The following is a 21,642-nucleotide window of genomic DNA, read 5'->3' on the forward strand; positions in this document are numbered from 1 at the left end:
GACAACAGATGGGTGTGTGTGTGTGTGTGTGTGTGTGTGTGTGTGTGTGTGTGTGTGTGTGTGTGTGTGTGTGTCAGGTTTACTTATATTCGTGGACAACCTTTTCTTCTAAAAAATAGATGTTTTTTTCCTCAAATTTTATTTCTTTCTCTCTTTTTCTTAAGATACACCTTTATTTCTTCACACTTTTTCCTGCATAAATATAGTTTTTTCTTGAAAAAGGATAAACGGTTTGGAAAATGAATGAATGAATACACCACTTTTCTATAAAGATTCTCCAGGGGTGTGCAGAGGGACGGACCAATGGAGCGATGACCCCGGGCATCCTCCTACTGAAGGGCATTCAATAAACAGCATCCCGGCCAGCTCCATTTTTCATGGTCATGTTGAAGGGCTACCAACGCAGGAAAACTTCCATCCGTTGCACCCACACAGGGTTGCAAAGTAGGATTTCATATTAGTGGTTCATATTAGGGTATTAGATGAGGGGTAGGGTTTCTAAGTACAGTTTTAAACTAGGGGTCAGTTTTCTAAGTAGGGTTTCAAAATATGGTGAGGGTTTCAAAGTGTGGTTTCAAACTCGGTGTAGGATGTCAAATTAGTGTTTTAATAGGGCGAGTATTTCTTCGTGGGGTTTCAAACTGGGGTTAGGCTTTCAAGTTAGAATTTCAAACTAGGGTTAGGGTTTCAAATTTATATTTCAAATTGAGGTTAGGGTTTCGAAGTAGGTTTCAAACTGAGGTTTGGGTTTCAAATTGGTTTTTCAAACTGGGGGTAGGGTTTCAAAGTAAGATTTTAAACTAGGCTTTGGGTTTCAAATTAGGGTTTCAACCTAGGATTAGGGTTTCAAATGTATGTTTCAAACTGGGGTTAGGGTTTTGAAGTAGGGTTCTAAACTAGGCTTAGGGATTCAAATTAGGGTTTGAAACTGAGGTTAGGGTTGAAAGTTAGGGTTTTAAACGGTGGTTTTCAAACAAGGTGGTATGTTTTCAAAGTAGGGTTTCAAATTGGGGTTTGGGTCTCAAATTAGGGTTTAAAACTGTGTTTAGGGTTTCAAAGTAGAGTTTTCAACTCGGTTGCGCTGTACAGCCATTGAAGCAAGAAGCTACCTTAGTTTTCTTGAGAATGTGCGTATTTTAGACTAGAAAGCTTTTTTATTGAACATATCAGCCAGCCCCTTATGGAGAACAGATGGTAGTTTTATGTGTGCGCGTGTGCCAGCGTGTCTGTGCGTGTGTTTGTGTGTCAGGTTTTCCTCGCCTTTCATTGGAGGACTGGATGAAATTCCTGTCTTGACGTCATCAGTTCATTCAAGGTGACTGAATTTTCGAGCATATGTTGTTTTTTGGGCAGTGATGAATGAAGGTGTGTGGATGTGTATTGGTGGGCCCGGGGCGGGGCTGCAAGGAGTGAGCATCAGTGGACTGCCAAATAGGGGTTTCCTCACACTCCCAACCCCGTTTTTAACACCTTGCAGCATCACAATGTTGGGAGTGTAAGAACATCCACAATGCTGTTTCCAAAGAACAAACTCAGCAATTTTGTTTTCTATGTTCAGGCCAAAGCTACGTCTAACATACAAAAACTGTTAACATACTAAAATACAATCTTGTGCTCAATAAACCATATTGAAGTGAGGGGAGGAGCTTCATTTTATCAGGCTATTGCCTTGTCTTGGAGAAGAAAAAAAAAAAGTTTGGTTTGCTGCCATCTTGTGGCATCTATAGGTAATCGCATTTTTGGGGGGGGTTAGGCCATCTTCATTTCAGATTTTCACTACTTGCAGCCCCCACCCGAACAATGTTCAATCAAAAAAATATTGCAGAAACGTCTGCATTTTCTCTCGAAAAAAAAGCCAAATAGTATATCTAAACATACTTTTTTTGTATACATTGGAGAAAAAAAAATCTAAATTTGAGGGAAAACAAAAACTCCTAATCTTAAAATATTAAAGTATCATGTTTTTATTGGGGTTCAAAATGTAAGACAGAAAGGAAAAAAAAAATACAAACGGGTTGTTCCAATGTCGCAAATCTGGGAGGCATCAAGAAGAGACGTTTGAAGTTTGTGCTTTGCGGATCACTATGAGAACAGGAAAAGACACAAATGGGATGAACACGCATGCGCACAAACGCGCACTCGTCCCCGCTCATTTGTTACCAGCTTTCAGCAGACGACTTTGAGCCCAAAGTCCGGCAATGCGTGTCAACGGAAAACCATTTTGAGCATCGAGTCCCTATCCTTGATATCCTCTTAAGGTGTACGCACTTTGTCCTCACTAGTAGGACAATCCAGCACACTCGTAAGGAAACTTTAGCAAACTAGTAGGACAACCACATACTAGTGAGGCAAAACTTTGCACTACTTGATGCCTCCGTGCTACTACTATTACTAGTGACTTTATAAAATTATACTGTACTAGTTAACATGGAATGCTTCATTTAGTAGTAGTGCCAGCAGGATATAAAGGAACACGTGGCGGTCCTACGAGGGAGGACAAAGTGCAAACTAGTCTATGGTCCTTTCAGCCATTTGAGGATTTTGTCAATATCCTTGATAAGAAGGCTACTAGTGCGTGACACATGCCTGCTAATTAGGCCTAGTCGTGCTATCAGAAAGGTCAAAATGTGTACGAGCAGGATAAAGACTGGCACTCGTAGTAGAAAAGAGTTACAAGCAAGCTACAGTTAAACTACTAGTGCACCAAAGTTATTCCACAAGTGCACGGAATGGTCTTACTAGTGAGGACAAAGAACGTGCTATATATGGATCTTCTGATATGAAGGATATGGAATTCATGCTCAATTGGCTTTCCATAGAGCTTTGGAACATTTGTTGGGAGTGAGCTTGTTTTCATTCCGAACTCGGCGCACTAGTAGGACATGAAAGAAATACTGAACGGGTTTTCCGTGTGTGTGATGCGTGGAAACGACTCAAAAGGTTCCAAAAGAGCAATGTTTGCACAGTTGAAGACGACGTGAGAGTTGCACACGGCCTCCTCCTCTTTGCGTTTGTCGGTGCCTCGTCGTCCCTCCCGCCTGCTGCGGGTGTCTGTTGATTTGCGAGCATTAGAAGGTGTAGGGGCCGATGTAGATGGAGAGTCTGAGGGCGGAGCTGCTCTGGTAGTTGCCCTGGTAGCTGAGCAGCGGGTTGACCGACACCATCTCCAGGTCCAGCGTGTACTCGCGCGGGCCCGACACGGCCCGGGCCAGGACTAGCATGGCGCTGATGTTGTTGATTTGCTAAAGGGAAGGAAAAAAAAAAATCTTTAATAATTGGCTTTTGAAAAACATGCTTTAATTTTTTACACTGAGTTTTGACTTTTTTTAAACATTTTATCTAAATGCATGTACGCAATTCGATGGTAAGGAAAATCTTGTGTTGAAAATTCAGTTTTTAAAAATGGTGCTGAATTTTGGACATTGAATTTTGTGTTTTTGACAGTGAGTTTTGATTTTTTTTTTTAAACAAAATTTGAACATAACTTTTTTTTTGGTAAAAAAAAATCTTGGCAATTTAATGGTAAGGAAAATCTATTAAAAATTCAGCCTTTAAAAATGACGCTGAATTTTTAAGGCTGAATTATTGATTTTTAAACTAAATATTTGACATATTTTATTTTTAAAAAATTGTAAGAATCATTTGGTTTGATGATGAGAACAATCTGTTAAAAATTTGTTTTTAAAAAGTTATGCAGAAATTTTTACTGACATTGAGTTTTGATTTTTCTAAACTTTTTTTACACAGAATTTTTGATAGGATTTCTTTCACCATTTTTGACAATGACTTGATTTTTTTTTTTTACAGGGAATTTTTATGGAAAAATGTTTTGCATTTTGGTGTTTAGGAAATCTGTGTGGGAAATTCAGTTTTAAAAAATGACATTTTCAACACGGATTTTTTTTTCCGTGGTGAAAAAAAAATCTGTTAGAAATAAAAACTGAAAGTAATGGCACAGCTATAGAGTACTTCCATAATAAATTACTTTCTTCTGGAAACTGTTGCCATAGAACATTCCCCAACAATTTTCCAAACAATATCCAACTTTTTATTTTCTTCTTTTTTCTTCTTTGTTTTTTTTTTTAATCAATCCATTTCGAGGCACATTCCTACCCTGATGTAGAAGTCTCCGTGCGTGTCACCGGAGCGAATGCGGAAAGTGTTGTAGGCTCCCGGGGAGACGCTGGTGGCCTGAATCTGGAAGATGTCAGACGGCACCGAGCGCTCCGACGTGATGCTCATGTAGCGGTGCACGATGGAGAACGGCAGATCTCGGCACGCCGCCTTCGTCACGGGACACACGCAGCGGCTGCGCACGCACACACAGAGTGAAAATACTGCATTATCACAAAGAGCTTTCATCATGAGGACAACGTTCAGAAATGAGCCAGTGGAAGTTAGTGGAACAATTTACATAACAATTACATGACTTTCACAAAAATATGCAACTTTTTAAAAAATGTACTACTTTTTCCTAAAATTAGGTCACTTTCTAATTGTAAACTCTTCTAAAAATAAACATATTTTTCCCCTAAAAGAAACAGTTTTATTGTCAAAAGAAATTTTTTTGCCTAAATTTTTTTTTACACATAGATAGATAGAGAGAGAGAGAGAGTTTTTTCGAAAAAAAAATCGGCACTTTTTTCCGCAATGACGTATGATTGTTTTCTCCTTGAAACTATAAATGCTTTTTGTGTTAAAAAAATCTTTCAAAATAAGATTTTTTTACCTTAAAAAACAAAACACTGCAGTACTTTTCTCATAAAAAGCAGAACGACTTTTTTCCCTCTTTTTCATGACAACTTTATTCCTTTCTTCAAATTTTATTCGAAACGTTTTCACTTCAAATTCTACCACGTTTTCCCTCAGAAGTTCGACCTTCGAAAAGCTACACATGTCTTTCTGAATAATATGTATGCGTTTGTTTTCAGATAAAAAAATCACCGTTGTTCTCGTGAATTTTCTTGAAAGAGCAGTTACAAAATCGACCAGCAGAGGTCAGCAGAGCTTAGCTATCTTTTGCTTTTGTTGAGCTGAAATTAGACCTACGATGAAAAACATTCACATTGCGTGACAGTACAACAAACATAAATACACGACATAAACGAAATGCGCGCCAGCTGGATAACTCATTCAATATCTTACGTCGAGTTACAATCAATATGAAATACCCGTAATCCAAAACAACATTTCAACGTGTGGTTTGTATTTGTAGAATGACTGTCTTTCCTTAAAAACTGGAACATCACTGTAAAATAAGACGGAAAATGGTGTGCATCATTCTCTCCAACATAACTTCTTACAGTCTTCCACATATTTTGAACTGATAAACTATCCATGACACACGTGCGAATCCCACATTTGCTCTTGGTTTGAATGTGTGTATGTGGTCAGTGTTTTCCACCTGTTAGCAATCCATGAAATCAAAGTTGCATTTTGGTGTGGGGTGAAAAAGTCAATGTGGAAATTGTGCAGCTGGAAGCTGGAGCGTGTGAGTGGACGTCTTGGTTGTTGAGATTATTACAGGGAGACGAAGGCCAACATATTGCATGCGTACGTCCACGCGGCGTGTGGGAGAGCAGGCAGGCAGGCAGGCAGACACTCACTTGTCGGACACTTGCACGTACGGGTCCAGGCATCGGTTGGCGTCCACGCACTGGTATCGTCCGTGGATGTTGACACACGTCTGCGTGTCCGTGCACTGATGTGCACCCGTTTCGCATTCGTTGATATCTGCGCAGGCATGTAACGAAATATTACTTTAGTCCAAGCCAGGGGACTCGGAATTTGGTTTTTTTTTTTTTTTAAATATATATTTTTTAAAATATTTAATTTCTTTAATAAAAATATTCTTCTTTCTTCTGATTTTCTTTCATTTTTTTCTCAGAAAAAAAATGAAAATTTTTTCTCAAAAAAATTCAAAAAAAAAATGTTTTGAAAAACTACCATGAAATAAAATTATAATTAAAAAATAGAAAAAAGACTTGCAATTTTCTCAAAAATAAAAAACAAACTAAAACATAAAACATTTTCCAACTTGCTTCTCAAAACTATTCAGCTTCTTTCCAAAAATATCATGAAAAAAATTCCAGAAAAAAAACATTTCACCCTAAAAAAAGATATGTAACTCTCTTTTAAAATAATATACAACTTTTTTTAAATATTAAAAAAAAATCAAACACAACATTCAGCTTCCTAATAATTTTTTTAATGTTCTCATTTCCTACCAAAAAGTTCCTATAACAAAGATATTCAACTTTATTTTAAAACTCCCATTTTTGTTCTGTAAACATAAGGGGTTCAGATAATGGAGTGATGGTTATTGCACTTTGTCGCGTGCAAGGAAAGGCACACATGAATCCTGACTCACCCTGGCAGAGTCGCGTGCCTTGCAGCTGGTATCCCTCAGGGCACACACAGGAGAACTTTCCAGGCTGGTTGACGCAGCGGTGCTGGCACAAGTAACTGGAGTAGCTGCACTCGTCCACGTCTGTCACAGTCAACGCGCCGTCACTCAAAGCGGAGTCGCATCTCGCGTCACGCCTTCTCATGATTCGGTCGCTCACCGTTACACGCGAAGCCATCAGGCCCCAGCTCGTAGCCGTGCTCGCAACGGCACAGGAAGGTGCCGTATGTGTTGTAACAGCGCTGAGAACATGGGGCACCCATGTCGCACTCGTTCACATCTGAAAGGAAACGAAACACTCTCAGCCTCTCGTGAATAATAATAATAATAATAAAGAGCTCCGTAAAATTGTAAAAATACATATTAAAAACGTCCAAAAATGTCAGAAATGTAGAAAATAAAAGAACAGATAAAAAGTAAAATTGTAATAAAATAAATCTATAGAAAATATATTGTTTGATAAAATACTTTAAGATAATTATATTTTACAAAATAGATTTTAAAAACAGGGTTGATAAAAATGAACAAAATACTTAATATGAAAAAACATTTTTGTTAACGAAACAAAGTCAAATAGTTTTGAAAGAATGAAAAGAAACTGAAACTACATCTTAAAATTGTAAAAATAACAAAAACTAATTCCGGGTACAATTATGGAAAAAATGTCCTTTGTTTTCATCTCTTGTCGATTATGAACATATATGAGCTTTTGGGTTTCATTTTCAATTTATTTATTTCAGTAATGCGTCCATACACCAGAAGGAAGGTCGAACAGCCACTTGATAACTGTAATTTACATTATTACTCAATATTTGGGGTCCTTTTTTTTTTTTTTTAATCTTGCACTTGACAGATAGTCCATAGAAAACTAAAACTAATACTAAAACTAATAAAAACACAACATGGCCAAAACGCAAATCTTCCTATCTGACAGAGCTGTCTGTCCAGGTCCAGAAAGTAAACCCTGCCACAGTTTTTCTTTCGCCACAGGTGCTTCTAATTCTAATCTCTGCTCTTTGTGGGAGCAGGGTTAAAATTATTTTGCCTTCTGCATTATGCGAACATTCTTTCTTAACACCAAAATGAAGTGTTTATAAATAATAAAAACCTAAAAAAAACAAAACTCAAAATGAACAAACCTGCTTCGCAAACGAATTAAAACAAGCTGAATTTTAAAAACAAATGTCAAAATGAAATAAAAATGAACTAAAAGGAAAAATCCAAAAACGGCGACCGGCCGAGGGTGCGCAATCTTTCTGCTGCAACCCCATGCAGGACCATAATGAGGACATATGGACGATTGGGTTTCACTGGAAATATGTCAAAGCCAGGCTTCGCCCAATCACACAAACCTCAAAAGCATCTGTAACCTTGAAGTCCCTTCCAAAAAGCCGCTGATCCTTAAGAAAACTCTAGTGGGAGGTTGTCACTCACCGACGCAGGAGCGGTTGTTTCCCGCCAGCTGGAAGCCAGGCTCACACTGGCACGTGAAGGAGCCGGGAACGTTGACGCAGCGATGCTGGCAGTACCTGTACCTGCACTCGTCGATGTCTGGCGGAGGAGCAGAGAGCGGAACCCCCCGTTAATCATTGAGCTTCTTCAGTCTGCTACACACAAAAAAAAAAAAAGAAAAAAAAAAGGCTTGGTGCCTCACCAATGCACTCGGTGCCCACTTTGCGGTAGCCGTCAGGACAGTGGCATGTGAAGGCCCCCAGGGTGTTGACGCACTGCTGGCTGGGCTGGCAGTCATGCTCGTCGCGCTCGCACTCGTCCACGTCTGCGCTTGGAAAGGAACTATGCTGGTCAGTTATACAGTCAACCCCGCTTTGTTGCAGGGGGGATATGTACCAGACCAACCCACCGTAGGTTAAAATGCAATTTTAAAAAAACATATACATTGTTTTTACCACACCCACAAACATCAAACACATTTAAACATCTAAAAATTACACTATTTAAAGTACTGCAGTTTCGTGTGACATCACTTTAAGGAAACAAAATGAAGACCCACTTCCTTTAAATTAGAGTCACACTGCGCTTGGTTCACGTTGTTTATTTGTCACTCACTGTTATAAAAGATCTTTTTCTTTTCAAAATGTTTTGTCTTTTTTGAAATGATGAAAGGCGTCTTCCAAAATAAAAGCTATCAAATGAGGAAAGTAAAAGAGAATTTTAATTTTATCTTGAAAAAAATATGACCATAGCCTGAGTCGAAAATTTTACCCTGGCAAAAAATATCTTCTTTTCTCACTCTGTTTTGGTCACACAAGTCTGCAACTAAAATTCTTGCTTCAAGCAGTTTATTTATTGCATTCAGTTGATGTTTTTCTGCAAAACCAAAAGACTATTCAAAATTGTACAGAAGCATTAAAATGCTAAACCAAAGCCTATCATTTCATCTCCGAAAGTCGGCTAGCTTAAAGCTAACATATGATGCAAAACGCCACAGATGGGCTACCGTAAATTTGCAGAGATGTGATGGTAATTCTAAACCTTCAGACAACTGCTGCTGTATACTGTAGAAAATGGAAAACGATTGGTTAAAAATATATGGCATATAAAAAAAAAGTCATCTTTTCACTATCTTACCTACAGCTTGTACTACTAGCGACATTATAAAATTAAACTGGTTTAGCTCTAGTGCATCAGTCGTAGTATTAGTAGCACACAGATGTCAAACAGTGCAGCGTTTTGCCTCGCTCAGAAATTCCACTCGTGGTGGAAACAAACATTATCAGGAAGACACAATCATTTTATTAGGTTGCTAAATTGCCCAATAAGTCGGGACAAAGAGTACGAGTTCATGGATCTTCAGCTGGCAATCCAAGACAACATGGAAAAAATGCTCAACCGGCTTTTGATAACAGGGACAGCAACAAATTTCCAATATAATTTGGAGGTTAGGGGAAAAAAAAAAAAAAAGGAAGTAGTTTGAGTTCACATGTTCATCGGCTTTTTTATGCCTGCAAGACAACAGCTGTCGTCGTGTGAAAGCTACCAAATTCCTACACACTCTATCAACTCCCCTCCACACACAGTCACCACCCCACGCAGAGACAATCACACTCATTGACACCCACCCAAACCCCAACAACACCTGCTCCGGCCACTTGCCGCTTGGTTCACGTTGTTTATTTGTCACTCACTGTTATAAAAGATCTTTTTCTTTTCAAAATGTTTTGTCTTTTTTGAAATGATGAAAGGCGTCTTCCAAAATAAAAGCTATCAAATGAGGAAAGTAAAAGAGAATTTTAATTTTATCTTGAAAAAAATATGACCATAGCCTGAGTCGAAAATTTTACCCTGGCAAAAAATATCTTCTTTTCTCACTCTGTTTTGGTCACACAAGTCTGCAACTAAAATTCTTGCTTCAAGCAGTTTATTTATTGCATTCAGTTGATGTTTTTCTGCAAAACCAAAAGACTATTCAAAATTGTACAGAAGCATTAAAATGCTAAACCAAAGCCTATCATTTCATCTCCGAAAGTCGGCTAGCTTAAAGCTAACATATGATGCAAAACGCCACAGATGGGCTACCGTAAATTTGCAGAGATGTGATGGTAATTCTAAACCTTCAGACAACTGCTGCTGTATACTGTAGAAAATGAAAAACGATTGGTTAAAAATATGTGGCATATAAAAAAAAAAGTCATCTTTTCACTATCTTACCTACAGCTTGTACTACTAGCGACATTATAAAATTAAACTGGTTTAGCTCTAGTGCATCAGTCGTAGTATTAGTAGCACACAGATGTCAAACAGTGCAGCGTTTTGCCTCGCTCAGAAATTCCACTCGTGGTGGAAACAAACATTATCAGGAAGACACAATCATTTTATTAGGTTGCTAAATTGCCCAATAAGTCGGGACAAAGAGTACGAGTTCATGGATCTTCAGCTGGCAATCCAAGACAACATGGAAAAAATGCTCAACCGGCTTTTGATAACAGGGACAGCAACAAATTTCCAATATAATTTGGAGGTTAGGGGAAAAAAAAAAAAAAGGAAGTAGTTTGAGTTCACATGTTCATCGGCTTTTTTATGCCTGCAAGACAACAGCTGTCGTCGTGTGAAAGCTACCAAATTCCTACACACTCTATCAACTCCCCTCCACACACAGTCACCACCCCACGCAGAGACAATCACACTCATTGACACCCACCCAAACCCCAACAACACCTGCTCCGGCCACTTGCGCCCCACCCCTAAGACAACAGCCCAATTTCCACGACATCCACAATGCGGACCACCTGTCCACGGCCACACTCACCCACGCAGCTGTCTCCTTGAGGCTCGTAGCCCAGGGGGCAGGGGTTGAAGGCCTCGGTGGGCGCGATGGGGGGTTCGGGGGCCGGGATGACCGAGGCCGAGCGGGGAAGGCACAGGTAGCCTCCGTAGTGGTTGAAGCATTTCATCTCCCCCTTGCACGCGTCCGGGATGGTCTCGCACTCGTTGATGTCTGACGCCGCACATATGCAAACGTGACACACGCACAAGGATGGCCAATGAGTGCATGGTGAATAGTTTTGCATTTTTTTATTCTACGGTCATACTCATAGTGTATTGGATTCAGGATTTTTTGTTTAGTTTTAGTATTAGTTTTATTTTTTTAGATCGATAGACCGACCAACTGACTGACCGATAGATCGGCATTAGAGCATAACTTAAAATACAAATTGTACCTAAATAAATAAACAAACCCATCTACAAGATTATAAAACAGGCAAAAAAAAAAAAAAATTGCGATGAACGCACCATATAAATGTGTTGTAAAATTCAACAAGGCCTGAGGGTTACTCATAACAATCGTAATTGTAATTTCCTGCTTTTACCTTTGCAGTGCTCTGTCTGAGGGTCCCAATGATAGCCATCTGTGCATTCCTAGAAAGAGCACAACACGGATAAATTCACAAATCAAAATCAAGTGTCAATATGCAGTACATCAAAATGATAAAAACATCACCCAACAGTAGTCCATGGACCAATGAACAGGTGTTTATGATAATATTGTATCGTAAATATGGAGAAGTGAATCCATTTTAACATATGCACATCATACATAACCGTGCACAAATTCATACATACAATTTGTTTACTGTAAGTAGTTGAAAGTTAAACATGGGACTTGTGACATTTTAATGAACCAAATCACCTTGATATTTACTTGTCAGATGTATAATTATTCTAGGACTACTATTATTATTATTATTATGGGCATAAGGCACCTGTTGACTTTGACGGAAAGTAAAACTAGGCCAAAAGAAATAGGAGCAAAATATCCCCACAAGCTGCCAGCAGCAGAAAGGAATCTTTGTGAAAAAGTGTGTGCGTGTGTGTGGTGTGAATGTACATATGTGTATATAGATATCACAGCAAATGATGGAAAATAAAAACAAGAGGACAGGTGTGACAAGCCGAGCTTCAATATAGAGCGGTAAGTGACGCATCCGTACCGTTTGGGTGTCAATTTCTTTGGGCGGCTGTGAAATAACGTTGTGGAGGAGCACGCACACGCACACGAATGACACACACACCCCCTGCATACTAACCACGTGACACTAGAACACACATAAACACACACGCGCGCACGCACACGCACACAGCGATGAGGCAGGGGCGGGGCAGTTGACTTTGGATGGCGCAGCGCAGTCACTCAGCATCTGTGGAGAAGAGGAAATTACAACATGACAAGGTGTCACAAATCCAACAAAATGGCGCCATTCAACGGAGGCCCAATGGAAGGAACGCAGTGTCAGTAGCAGTCGGAGCAAGAAGAAGAGGCAGAGAAGGTCCCCTAATCATACGTAAAGCTCCGGTGATAAGTTAAGAGACAACGTGTGGCTTTGAATATCATTGCATGATGTGTGTGTTCATCGATACATCAATGCTAATTTTCATGAGCTTGTCTATGGTGTTTGGCATTATGTGTTAGCATTCAACAAGCAAACTTTGTTGTCGATCATTTGGCATTTATGGGTACACGTGGTAGTTATGTTTCATTGGTATTCGGATGATGAGGAGGTCCTTGGAAAAATTTCGCCATGGACTTGAAAAGTTTGCAAACCCTTGCAGTGAGCACCCCACCCCCCCCAAAAAAAGAGTCAACTTGGACTGGCTGGCCTGTTTGTCGGCCAAACACTGTGGCCTTGATTGCTACATGACGAGAGTTGACTTTCAGCAGGTAGAAGAACATGAACATTGTGACGTCCTGCAGCTGCACATTAACATTACACAATTTTTTTTTTTTTTTTTTTTTTTTTCTGTTGGTGCTGCGCAGAAAGCCCTCTGTGTCTTTAGCCTGGCACACTGTAACGGCTTGCAAGAATACCCTGGCTGCTTTACAGTCGGTCACAGAGAAACTCTATGGTGCTAAAATGTTCCAGTAGAGCGGACCCAAGCTATACGCTGGGGATAGGGACCCAACCAACAACCTTGAATCTCTGCAAGTAATTACCACCCCGTCTAAAAGCGAGAACTGCCTATAATGTGACAATGATAAGTCTCAAATAGAAGGGAGAAGCACCAACTTTGAAGTAAAGAAAAGATTTACTTCAGAATAGGCAAAAGCGTAAAATCACCAAGTATTTGTGTCAGGGTATCGGGGTCTCATGAAGGAAGGATGTCAATACCAACCAACGATACTTAAGGCAAATCTGACACCAAGTAAGTCCTCCTTGCCAGTAGTTGACACATGGGAGAGTCATCATGTGTGTCGGAAAGACAACAAGGTCTTTGTTCTCACCCATCTGTCTGTTAATTGAACTTTCATGCATCTTTAGTCCGATTGGCGTCGGTACTCGCTTTCGTGTATCACTGAGTACAAAAGACATAAAAATTAGTCATGGTTTATCACCCCCCCCCCCTTCCTCTTCACGATATTATTCACATTTGAACATCTGATCACAGCAGAACCAGAAGTGCAGATAGGGAGATTGTATTGTTCCCTCCGCTTTTTCTGTTTGAGCTGCGCCTGTGTGGAACCTCACCCCAATCGCCACCAGAAATCAAAACACAAACACATTTAAGCCCCAACTAAAGAAATGGCTGGACTGTCAACAACACAAACCACAAGAATTCCTCGAGCTGTCCCTGTTAGTGTCTTGCTTGGTGAATGTTTTCATACTTTTGTGCAGGCCTAATTGCTGGTTTATTGTGACTCTAATGTCCATTTTAGCCTGACAGTACTTTTAAGTGAATGTATTGTTATTGTTATGTAAATATGATTTTTAGTTTACTTGTATTTTTTTTTAGTACATATATTGTTGACATAGGACGGCATAGGAAAAGTAGCTTTCTGGCTAACAATGGCATATTTACTTAAATCTTTAAATATTGATATTTACTGTAACTAACAAAAGTGGAAAAAAATGGTATTGAACATCCATAGAACATGCTTCATAAAGATTTCCAACTGCCATGAGGCATGCTGGGATGCCATTATATATAATAGTTTAGACCAGTGGTTCTCAACTTGGGATCGATCAAACCCCAGGGGTTCGGTGAATCGGTCTCATGGGTTCGACGGAGCCCCTGCCATGGAAGTTTAAGACACACCCGACTCAAAGTGTTTATTAGTTATCACACACCCGCTGAAGATGATCACGTTACATCGCTTGTCCAATCAGTGTTGCGGGAAATTTAGTTCGCTCAGTCGTCAACGTGTGACTGTCGTGATAGTACGTCGTGTCTTTTTTTTTTTTTTTTTTTTTTTTTTTCAATTTTTATATACGTTTTTGCGTCGAGCAAAAAAAAAAGAAAGTGGTCGGACGAATATGAAAACGTGGATTTACATGCAAGTTGAACAACTCAAAATTATTTTGCCACTAAAATGAAAAAAATATATATATTTTTTAACCACATCAAAAAATCGACCTTGAGTAAGTGAAGTTTCCTGCATCTAATGTTTTGGAAAAATGGCAAAATTTGCCATAACGATCTCATAGTCTAACTATTCTTTTTCCATTCAGGGTGGCTCTACAACATTGTATTGAAATTATGAAATGTTTTTTGTGCTTTGCCACTGACGAGCGACCAGGTGGGGCAGGCTAACCTGAACAGTGAAAGCAGTCTTTTCCATTGTCATCTTCTCTTTGCTGATTGGCTGTCAGAAATCACCCGATTGCGCAAGCTTATACTTAAGGCATATTTAACCGTGGACATACAGCGAGTTGCTAAATATGGCTCCTTGCCCTGCTAAAGGGCCACCGCGAGTGCATGCCAAGCAGCTGCAGTTCCAACGCATGACAAGGAGTTATAATCAGCGGCAGCTTGCTCACAAGACAAAGTGCAGACCACAAGACTTGACATGGTGCTCCCCCCTCCCCAAAGACAAGATTGTGACATCATGGGCTATTTGTGTCTTGAGACGCATAACATACCAAGACACCCACAGTACGTGACCTGACTGGACCGCACTACTGGTGGGAAGTCACCAAGTACAAACACTTGACTTCCTGTCCTTGAGTCGACTTTTCGGCTAACTGTCCTTTACTTGAGTGTTTCAACTAAATTCTGTACTATCTACTAACTAGCCAACTAAAGATAAAACAGAGAATTTTGTGCGTTGTGTATTCAAATAATCACATAGCATTGCCTAAGGGAAACCTACTTAGCTTAATGCTAACAAACAAAGCAAAACGCCATTGAAACGCTAATGGTTAGCATTGATAGTTTTGGTTTTGGAAGCACGGGATGTTTGAAAACAAACGGCGCAACAACATGTCCACGGAGCTTAGAACAATACATAAAGGCATATATTCTTTATCCTCGCTGAAAAACGCATTGTATTAGTTCGGTTTGGTTGTCTCCATGTATATCCATATGCCTGACTGATACTGCCCCCAGGTGGCCAAGGCTTGCACTCTGCAAGCAGTACAATGAATATATGATGAAGCAGTAACTGTTTAATTTTTCATTTAATTGTGTTACTAGTACATAGTTTTACCAAATACAATACTATAGAGTGCTATTTTCACGATTGAAAAATATATAACAAACATTTTGGCCTTAAGTATATTTCAGACTGTGTACAGTTTGTCTGTGACTTGAGTAAATGAGTTGTTTCTGTACTTTTCTATTTTTATCTCTATTTTTCTACACAGGTATTTGTACTTCTCGTTAAGTACAGCATGTGAGTACTTCAACCAGAAATGTGATACAAAACTACCAAAAACAAAGTGACCAATTCGTCTGGGGTGAGGTGACTGACTGTGGCCAGCGGCGGACGTGTGGAATGCCCGCGGTAAGGATGTGGCCGATGATTCTCAGCTGGGATGCCCTGGCATGGATGTGGTTCCCAGAGTATCGCTTTTCTGGGAAACCCCCCTCCGGAGCCCAATAAGGCAAGGGTGGGAAAAGTATGGCCTGCCGGCAACAACTGACCCACTCTGTTGAGAGCATTTACATTAGGAAGAGTCATCGGTCAATATTTATTGGATTAATTTAGCCGTGCTGTCACAAATTCACTTCAATTCCTGTTTGCTTCTTTTGCAAACCTATTTGCTGTTATTTGCTAAATAAAAAACAAACAAAAAATGGCTAATTAATGCTTTTTCTATAGCGCTCTATGGCACCACAAGATGATGTTAAAGCCTTGTACAGTAATTGGTGTCAAGGAAGTAAGTTGAAGTAATACATTTCGCCTGACTGACATGTGTTTGAATTCACATCCCAGCGGAACTTGGAAACGATCCAATAAGGATTGGGGCTCTGACCTCTGCGGGTCCATTTATACATTTTCGGTCAGCCCAATTTAACAGGCAAAATGTCAGCTCGCTTACACAAGTGACCACCTGCGGACTTGGAAAAACACACAGGGGGACCACACGCGGATGCACACACGAGAGGACCTGGGGGTTGTTCTGCTTGGCCGGGCATGGAGAAGCCGGAGCACGCCCTGGTACCGCTGGGAGCGCTCCACCTGCAAAATCCAACAGTGATGGATGGCGGAGGGCCTCGTGAGAAATTCTCTTCTCAAACCCAGCGCCCTGCTGTGATGCTCCGCCGGCATGAGCTGCCAAGTGGGTCAAAGGCCCGATTTGTCATCCATGTTGACAATCAGGACCAAGACAACGGTTTGTTGCCTTCCTGATGCTTTTCCCACCTAGGGCCACAAAGTGAACTCCGGCTATTGGCGAAGAAGAGAAGGCCCCCAACTAACCTCCCGGTATAAGTCATCATTCTCACTAAGCAGAGAAGAAATGCCTGTGAGTATTTTTGTGCATGGTCTTTTTGGATATTTGTATTCCCTGCATCAAACGGGGGTGCACTGTACATAATTGTACGACAGTCTCAAATTCCACTTCAGGGAACATAAGAAAATATAGTCTGCAAACACATTAATGCACAAATTGTGCCGTACAGGGAAGTAAATAGTAGATAGTAAATGTCTTTGACACAATAGAAAACATGTAAATTCCACACAGAAAGAACAGAGCCCAGATTCGAACCCTGAACCGCAGAACTGCGAGGCAGATATGCAATACACGAATACACCATGCCACTGCCGTGTAATATTTGAGGCATTAATGTAGCTTTAAAAAAAAGCGGACTAAAATGTTTGGATATGTTTTTCTTATTAAAAAAATGTTTGATTTATTTAAATAACCCATTTCACATATAAAGTATGGTTACCATTTATATGATTTAATAATTTAACTCTAGGTAAATCATTACAAATAACGACAAGTAAAAACTACAATGGTTTATTTTATTGTTACAATTGTTACTGTTTTACATATTTGAATCGTGTATTAACTGTGGCTAAATTGAATTTGTAATTAGATGTCATGGTAAATTGAAGTAAATATTGCGGGACAAAGCTCCCCCTATTGTTCAATTAATACTAAAAAGAATTGTTGTTTAAAAAAAAAAAAAGCTTGTAATGTCTGATAGAATTGAAGGAAAACTGCAATTTTTGTATATTCTGCCAAAACGATAAGAACAAACCCATTTATCAAGACACATGAACTATCGGCACACTTTATTGACTTTTGTGGGCCATATCAGTGATGACGTGTGCCGGATTTGGCTTCTCTGAGTTTGACACCTGTGATTTCCACTCGTGACTCGGACTTACATATTTGACCTGACTCACCCTGCAGTCGCCTCTTTGCTGTGTGACACGGAAATGGTGAGGACGCTGTACAATCACACTGCATGTCTACCCTCCCATTACAGCCGCTGAAACGTGCCGAGCCAAGGAGCCGACGACTGTGATTATGGGGCCGCATTGACTATCCTGCCGCTCCAAAAGTAGAGCGCTGGTGCACTCATGTGACATGTTAACAAAGAGAGGAGGTTCTTCTCATCTCTCTCCCAATTACAGCGAGGTCATCAACCACCATAGCTGTGTCAATGCAAATGCTGAAATGTCCCATGGGTGGGGGATTTTTTTGTCTGCAGCTGGAATCTGGAGCCCACCGGCACCCTCATCCCTGGTCAATCGAAACTTCAATCTTGCTCCTCTCTCATCTACTAACAGCTTCACACGTGTGCAGCAGGAGAGAATCAAACTCCTCTATGCCAAAGTGGCAATGTGCAGGGAGCTATGGTTTATTTTGATGAAAGGACTTAGTATGGTTATTTATGATTGTGTTATTATTGTACTTCATTCATGTTTTGTGCACAGCGCTTATCATACAGCTTTGGCTGTTGAGAAAGTGCGATTGAAAATAAAGTTTATCATTTCCATACTCAACTCTTTCAATATATCAATGACGTATTGTTTACATCCAATTGTCCCTTTTGACACTATCGTGGCCCCTTTGACCCGCTGAAACGCATGAAAACACAAAAATTAAATTCTCTGTTACTTATGCGATTGAAATATACAATTTGGGGTCAAACGAGTTCAAATGAGTTTCTTAAAAAGTGGACACTGCCTCTGCTGGCTGTAGAAAGACCAGTATTATGTATGTATGTAATACTGGAAATAGTATTATTTCGGAGGATGTTTTACGATCTGCGAGACAAGAACTGATGTTTGTAAAAACTTGATGTCGTAAAATATTTGATGAATCATAAGACTGAAGTAAACGAATGAATCGGGGGGATTACATACCGTGTCCGTATGTTACCAAAACGAATCACAAAGCAGCTGAGCGGTTTGAACCATTCAACGAGGCCTGAGGGTTATTACGCGGTGATGTCAACTATTTCATAAAAGTCAAGCCAACTCACCAGCGAGTCTTGTTTGAGATGTGCGCGTCTCCTCGGTCGGCCTGACCCTGGTGTGTCTGACTGTGGCGAAGTGGTCCCTAAAGCTCCAAGAGGTGCTCCCTGAGAGACTGATTGGGAGACAGCTGGAGCAGCTGAACACATGCAGAAAGGAGAAGGGAGGGCGAGCCAGCCAGCCAGTGAGAGAGAGAGAGAGAGAGAGAGAGAGAGAGAGAGAGAGAGAGAGAGAGAGGGAGAGAGAGAAAGAAAATGGACCGCCCATTGGTCTTAGACCTCCCTCCTCCCACCCCCCGGCCCCCTGCGCAGTGCCCCTGCAAAGCCCTACTCACCACCCCTCTCAAGTCTAGGGATGCGAATTCCTGGTCTGCAGCCCAAATACCCGAAAATCCGTCCAAATGGCGAGCGAACAACAACTTCACAGATGCACACACACTCGACCCCCCCTAAACCGCCATCCATCCCGCTCCAACAACACACCTGGTTTCGTTTAGACTCAATCCCCCGCAAAAGCCCCAAGCAAGCTCTCCCACCCTTCTGCCATTTTACCCCCCATACACCTATATTTACCTCCCCAGGCCTTCTTTTTCCATGAAGCCACTAAAAGAAAAAAGCTCTTCCAATCTGACGTGCAGGATATTTATAGCCAGGGAGCAAGAGAGAAATAAATGGAATGTTGACAAAAATTAGAGAGTGGAAGAGCGAGCGAGCGAGCGAAAGTGGAAAAAGTGTCTGCTTACTGGGCAAGAATGAAGCCTTTCTGCCTTGAAATGCTTTCAAACAAAAACTACTATCATTATCACTCTCCAAGTGTACCGCTCAATGTTTTTACATGACTAATCCGTTACGCTGCTTGCAATCATTTCCGGCCGGCCCGAGCTTCATTCCCGCAAGAAGCATGCATCGTCTCGATGTGTTGCAAAGCGCTCTGGATGTTGCTTAACCCGCATTAAGAGTGGTTGACGTGTGATTCAAGACGGACGCCGCCGGAGGCTTCATTCCAGCGCGTTATGAAATATTCTCCGACAAAAGGTTATCTTGGCTTTTTAACCCTCAGGCCTTGCCAAACCCCTTTCAGCGGGTTTGGCGCCAATAATCACCACCCACTTTTTAATATTTGGTTTTGCTTCCTGTAATCCAGAAAGTTGCCTCCCAACATCAATTCTTGAATTAGTATAAAACAGTGGTAAAGCATTTAACACCAAGCGCCACCTACAAAAAATATACTGTACTTAGCTCTCCAAGTACTATATAGAAAACATAAAAAGGAAACAAAATGGACTTAAATGATTCAATATACAAATAGTCAGTTACAGAACAATGTTCCCCAACGTACAATTGCAAAGAATTTAGGGAATTCATCATCTATGATCCATAATATTATCAAAAGGTTCAGCGAATCTGGAGACACCACTCCATGTAAACAGCAAGGCCGAAAAACCAACACTGAATGCCCGTGATCTCGATCCCTGAGATGGCCCCGCATCAAAAGCCGACAAATGTGTAAAGGATATCACCACATGGGCTGCAGAACACTTCAGAAAACCAATGTCAGTAAATACATTTCGGTGCAACTTAAAACTCTACGATGCAAAGCAAAAGCCATTTATCATCATCAACAACAACCAGGAAATACCGCCGGCTTCTCTGGGCCTGAGCTCATCTAAGATGGATTGATGCAAAGTGGAAAAGTGTTCTGTGGTCTGACGAGTCCACATTTCAAATTGTTTTTGGCCATTGTGGACATTGTGTACTCCGGGCCAAAGAGGAAAAGAACCATCTGGACTGTCATGGATACGAAGTTCAAAAGCCAGCATCTATACATGGTGTTGATGCTTTATGATCCTCTCCATTTTAAGTGCTTTGTCGCCATCTTGTGAAATCTCTAGGGTTAACTGTGTTCTCCGTATTGCTCAAAGTCAACGTGTTTAGAGCGGGCTTCCACTTCTTAAATTGAAACATTATTCCTGTCAATGGTCAGCAGAGCCCATCTCCACTTTCTAAAATCAAAACCATGTATTTAATGGAGTGCAGTATACCGTTAAATGCCTCTTTTTCCGCTAACTAAGAATATTACATGAAGTTGCTCATTTGTCTGGAAATTAATTGAAGTAATCTCAAGACGACACAAAAAAAGTCTTGAGATTAGCAAGAAATCCAATTTACCCAAACTGTATCCGGTAAATAGCAAAAAATTAAAAGAATTAAAACGTGCAATTTTCATTGGGTTTCCCCTGCCGAAAATTGGCAGGGAGGTAAACAACAAATTATTGATATATTTAAAGAGTTGAAGTTTGAAATGAGAAAAAAACAAGACCAAAATCCAAATCCTGAGAAAGTTTCACTCCATTTGCATTAACACAGTTAAAATAGTTCACAAAAAAAAAAAAAAGAGAAAGAAAAACACATGAGGTGGTCACAAATGGCCAGCGACGAGCCCTCCCAGTTTTAGTGGACGTCATATTAGCGGCAGCATTGTTTGTGTTACCGAAATGACAACGCCTGCTTGCTCAAAGTGTGTCTTTCCAATGCGTGTGTTTGTGGGTGGTGGCAGCTGTCATTACAGGAGGATCTTGTTAAAAATCACACTGCCACCCCCCCAACTGTGCGACCGACCCCCGTGCTTTCCCCCTTGTTTCCTTGACCACACACATGCACAAAAACATCCCACACATTCTCCGAATTAAATTCAAACGCAGCAGAATGTCTTCATCTGCTGTCACTTTTCATTTTCATGCGCGCTTTATCTTATTTTCTGGGATTCATCTGTATCCAAGGCCCCTAAATTTTGCTGCATGGGACTAATTTAGTGATATTGCAATTTTAGAAGGCAAAAGGGAGATAAAACAGTACGGGGCTCGCAGCAACAACACAAAACACGATGACATCTTGATGTGAATGCGTTCTTTTACTTACAAAGCGACTAGCGAAACAGTGACAGGAGTCGTTTGGAGGCTTGAAGTCTTGCAAACGGGCTTGGGGGGGGGGAAAGAATTAAGGGGAAGGAAAAAGCGAGGGGGTGGAAAGCCGTTTTGAGCATTTCTTATATGTGGTCCGTGTCCTTG

General features: G+C 40.6%; 1 protein-coding gene across 2 annotated transcripts; it reads right to left on the reverse strand.

Annotated features, from left to right (window-relative positions):
- Window positions 1–1,940: 1,940 nt before the first annotated feature.
- Window positions 1,941–21,594, reverse strand: efemp2a (EGF containing fibulin extracellular matrix protein 2a). 2 transcript variants are annotated; one of them, XM_019871299.1, is made up of 12 exons: window positions 21,494–21,594; window positions 18,584–18,714; window positions 11,857–12,063; window positions 11,236–11,284; window positions 10,674–10,862; window positions 8,061–8,183; window positions 7,841–7,957; window positions 6,567–6,686; window positions 6,371–6,490; window positions 5,607–5,733; window positions 4,114–4,309; window positions 1,941–3,242 (listed from the first exon to the last, which is right to left on the reverse strand). In XM_019871299.1, exons 3-12 carry the CDS (start codon window positions 11,944–11,946, stop codon window positions 3,069–3,071), a joined length of 1,305 nt encoding a protein of 434 aa, XP_019726858.1. In that variant the 5' UTR covers window positions 11,947–12,063; window positions 18,584–18,714; window positions 21,494–21,594; the 3' UTR covers window positions 1,941–3,068. The 2 variants fall into 2 exon arrangements, with proteins under 2 accessions (XP_019726858.1, XP_019726859.1); XM_019871300.1 differs by lacking the exon at window positions 18,584–18,714 and having other exon boundaries at window positions 21,494–21,589.
- Window positions 21,595–21,642: the final 48 nt, after the last annotated feature.

This window comes from Hippocampus comes, unplaced genomic scaffold, assembly GCF_001891065.2.
Source record: "Hippocampus comes isolate QL1 unplaced genomic scaffold, H_comes_QL1_v1.1 scaffold83, whole genome shotgun sequence".
NCBI lineage: Eukaryota > Metazoa > Chordata > Actinopteri > Syngnathiformes > Syngnathidae > Hippocampus > Hippocampus comes.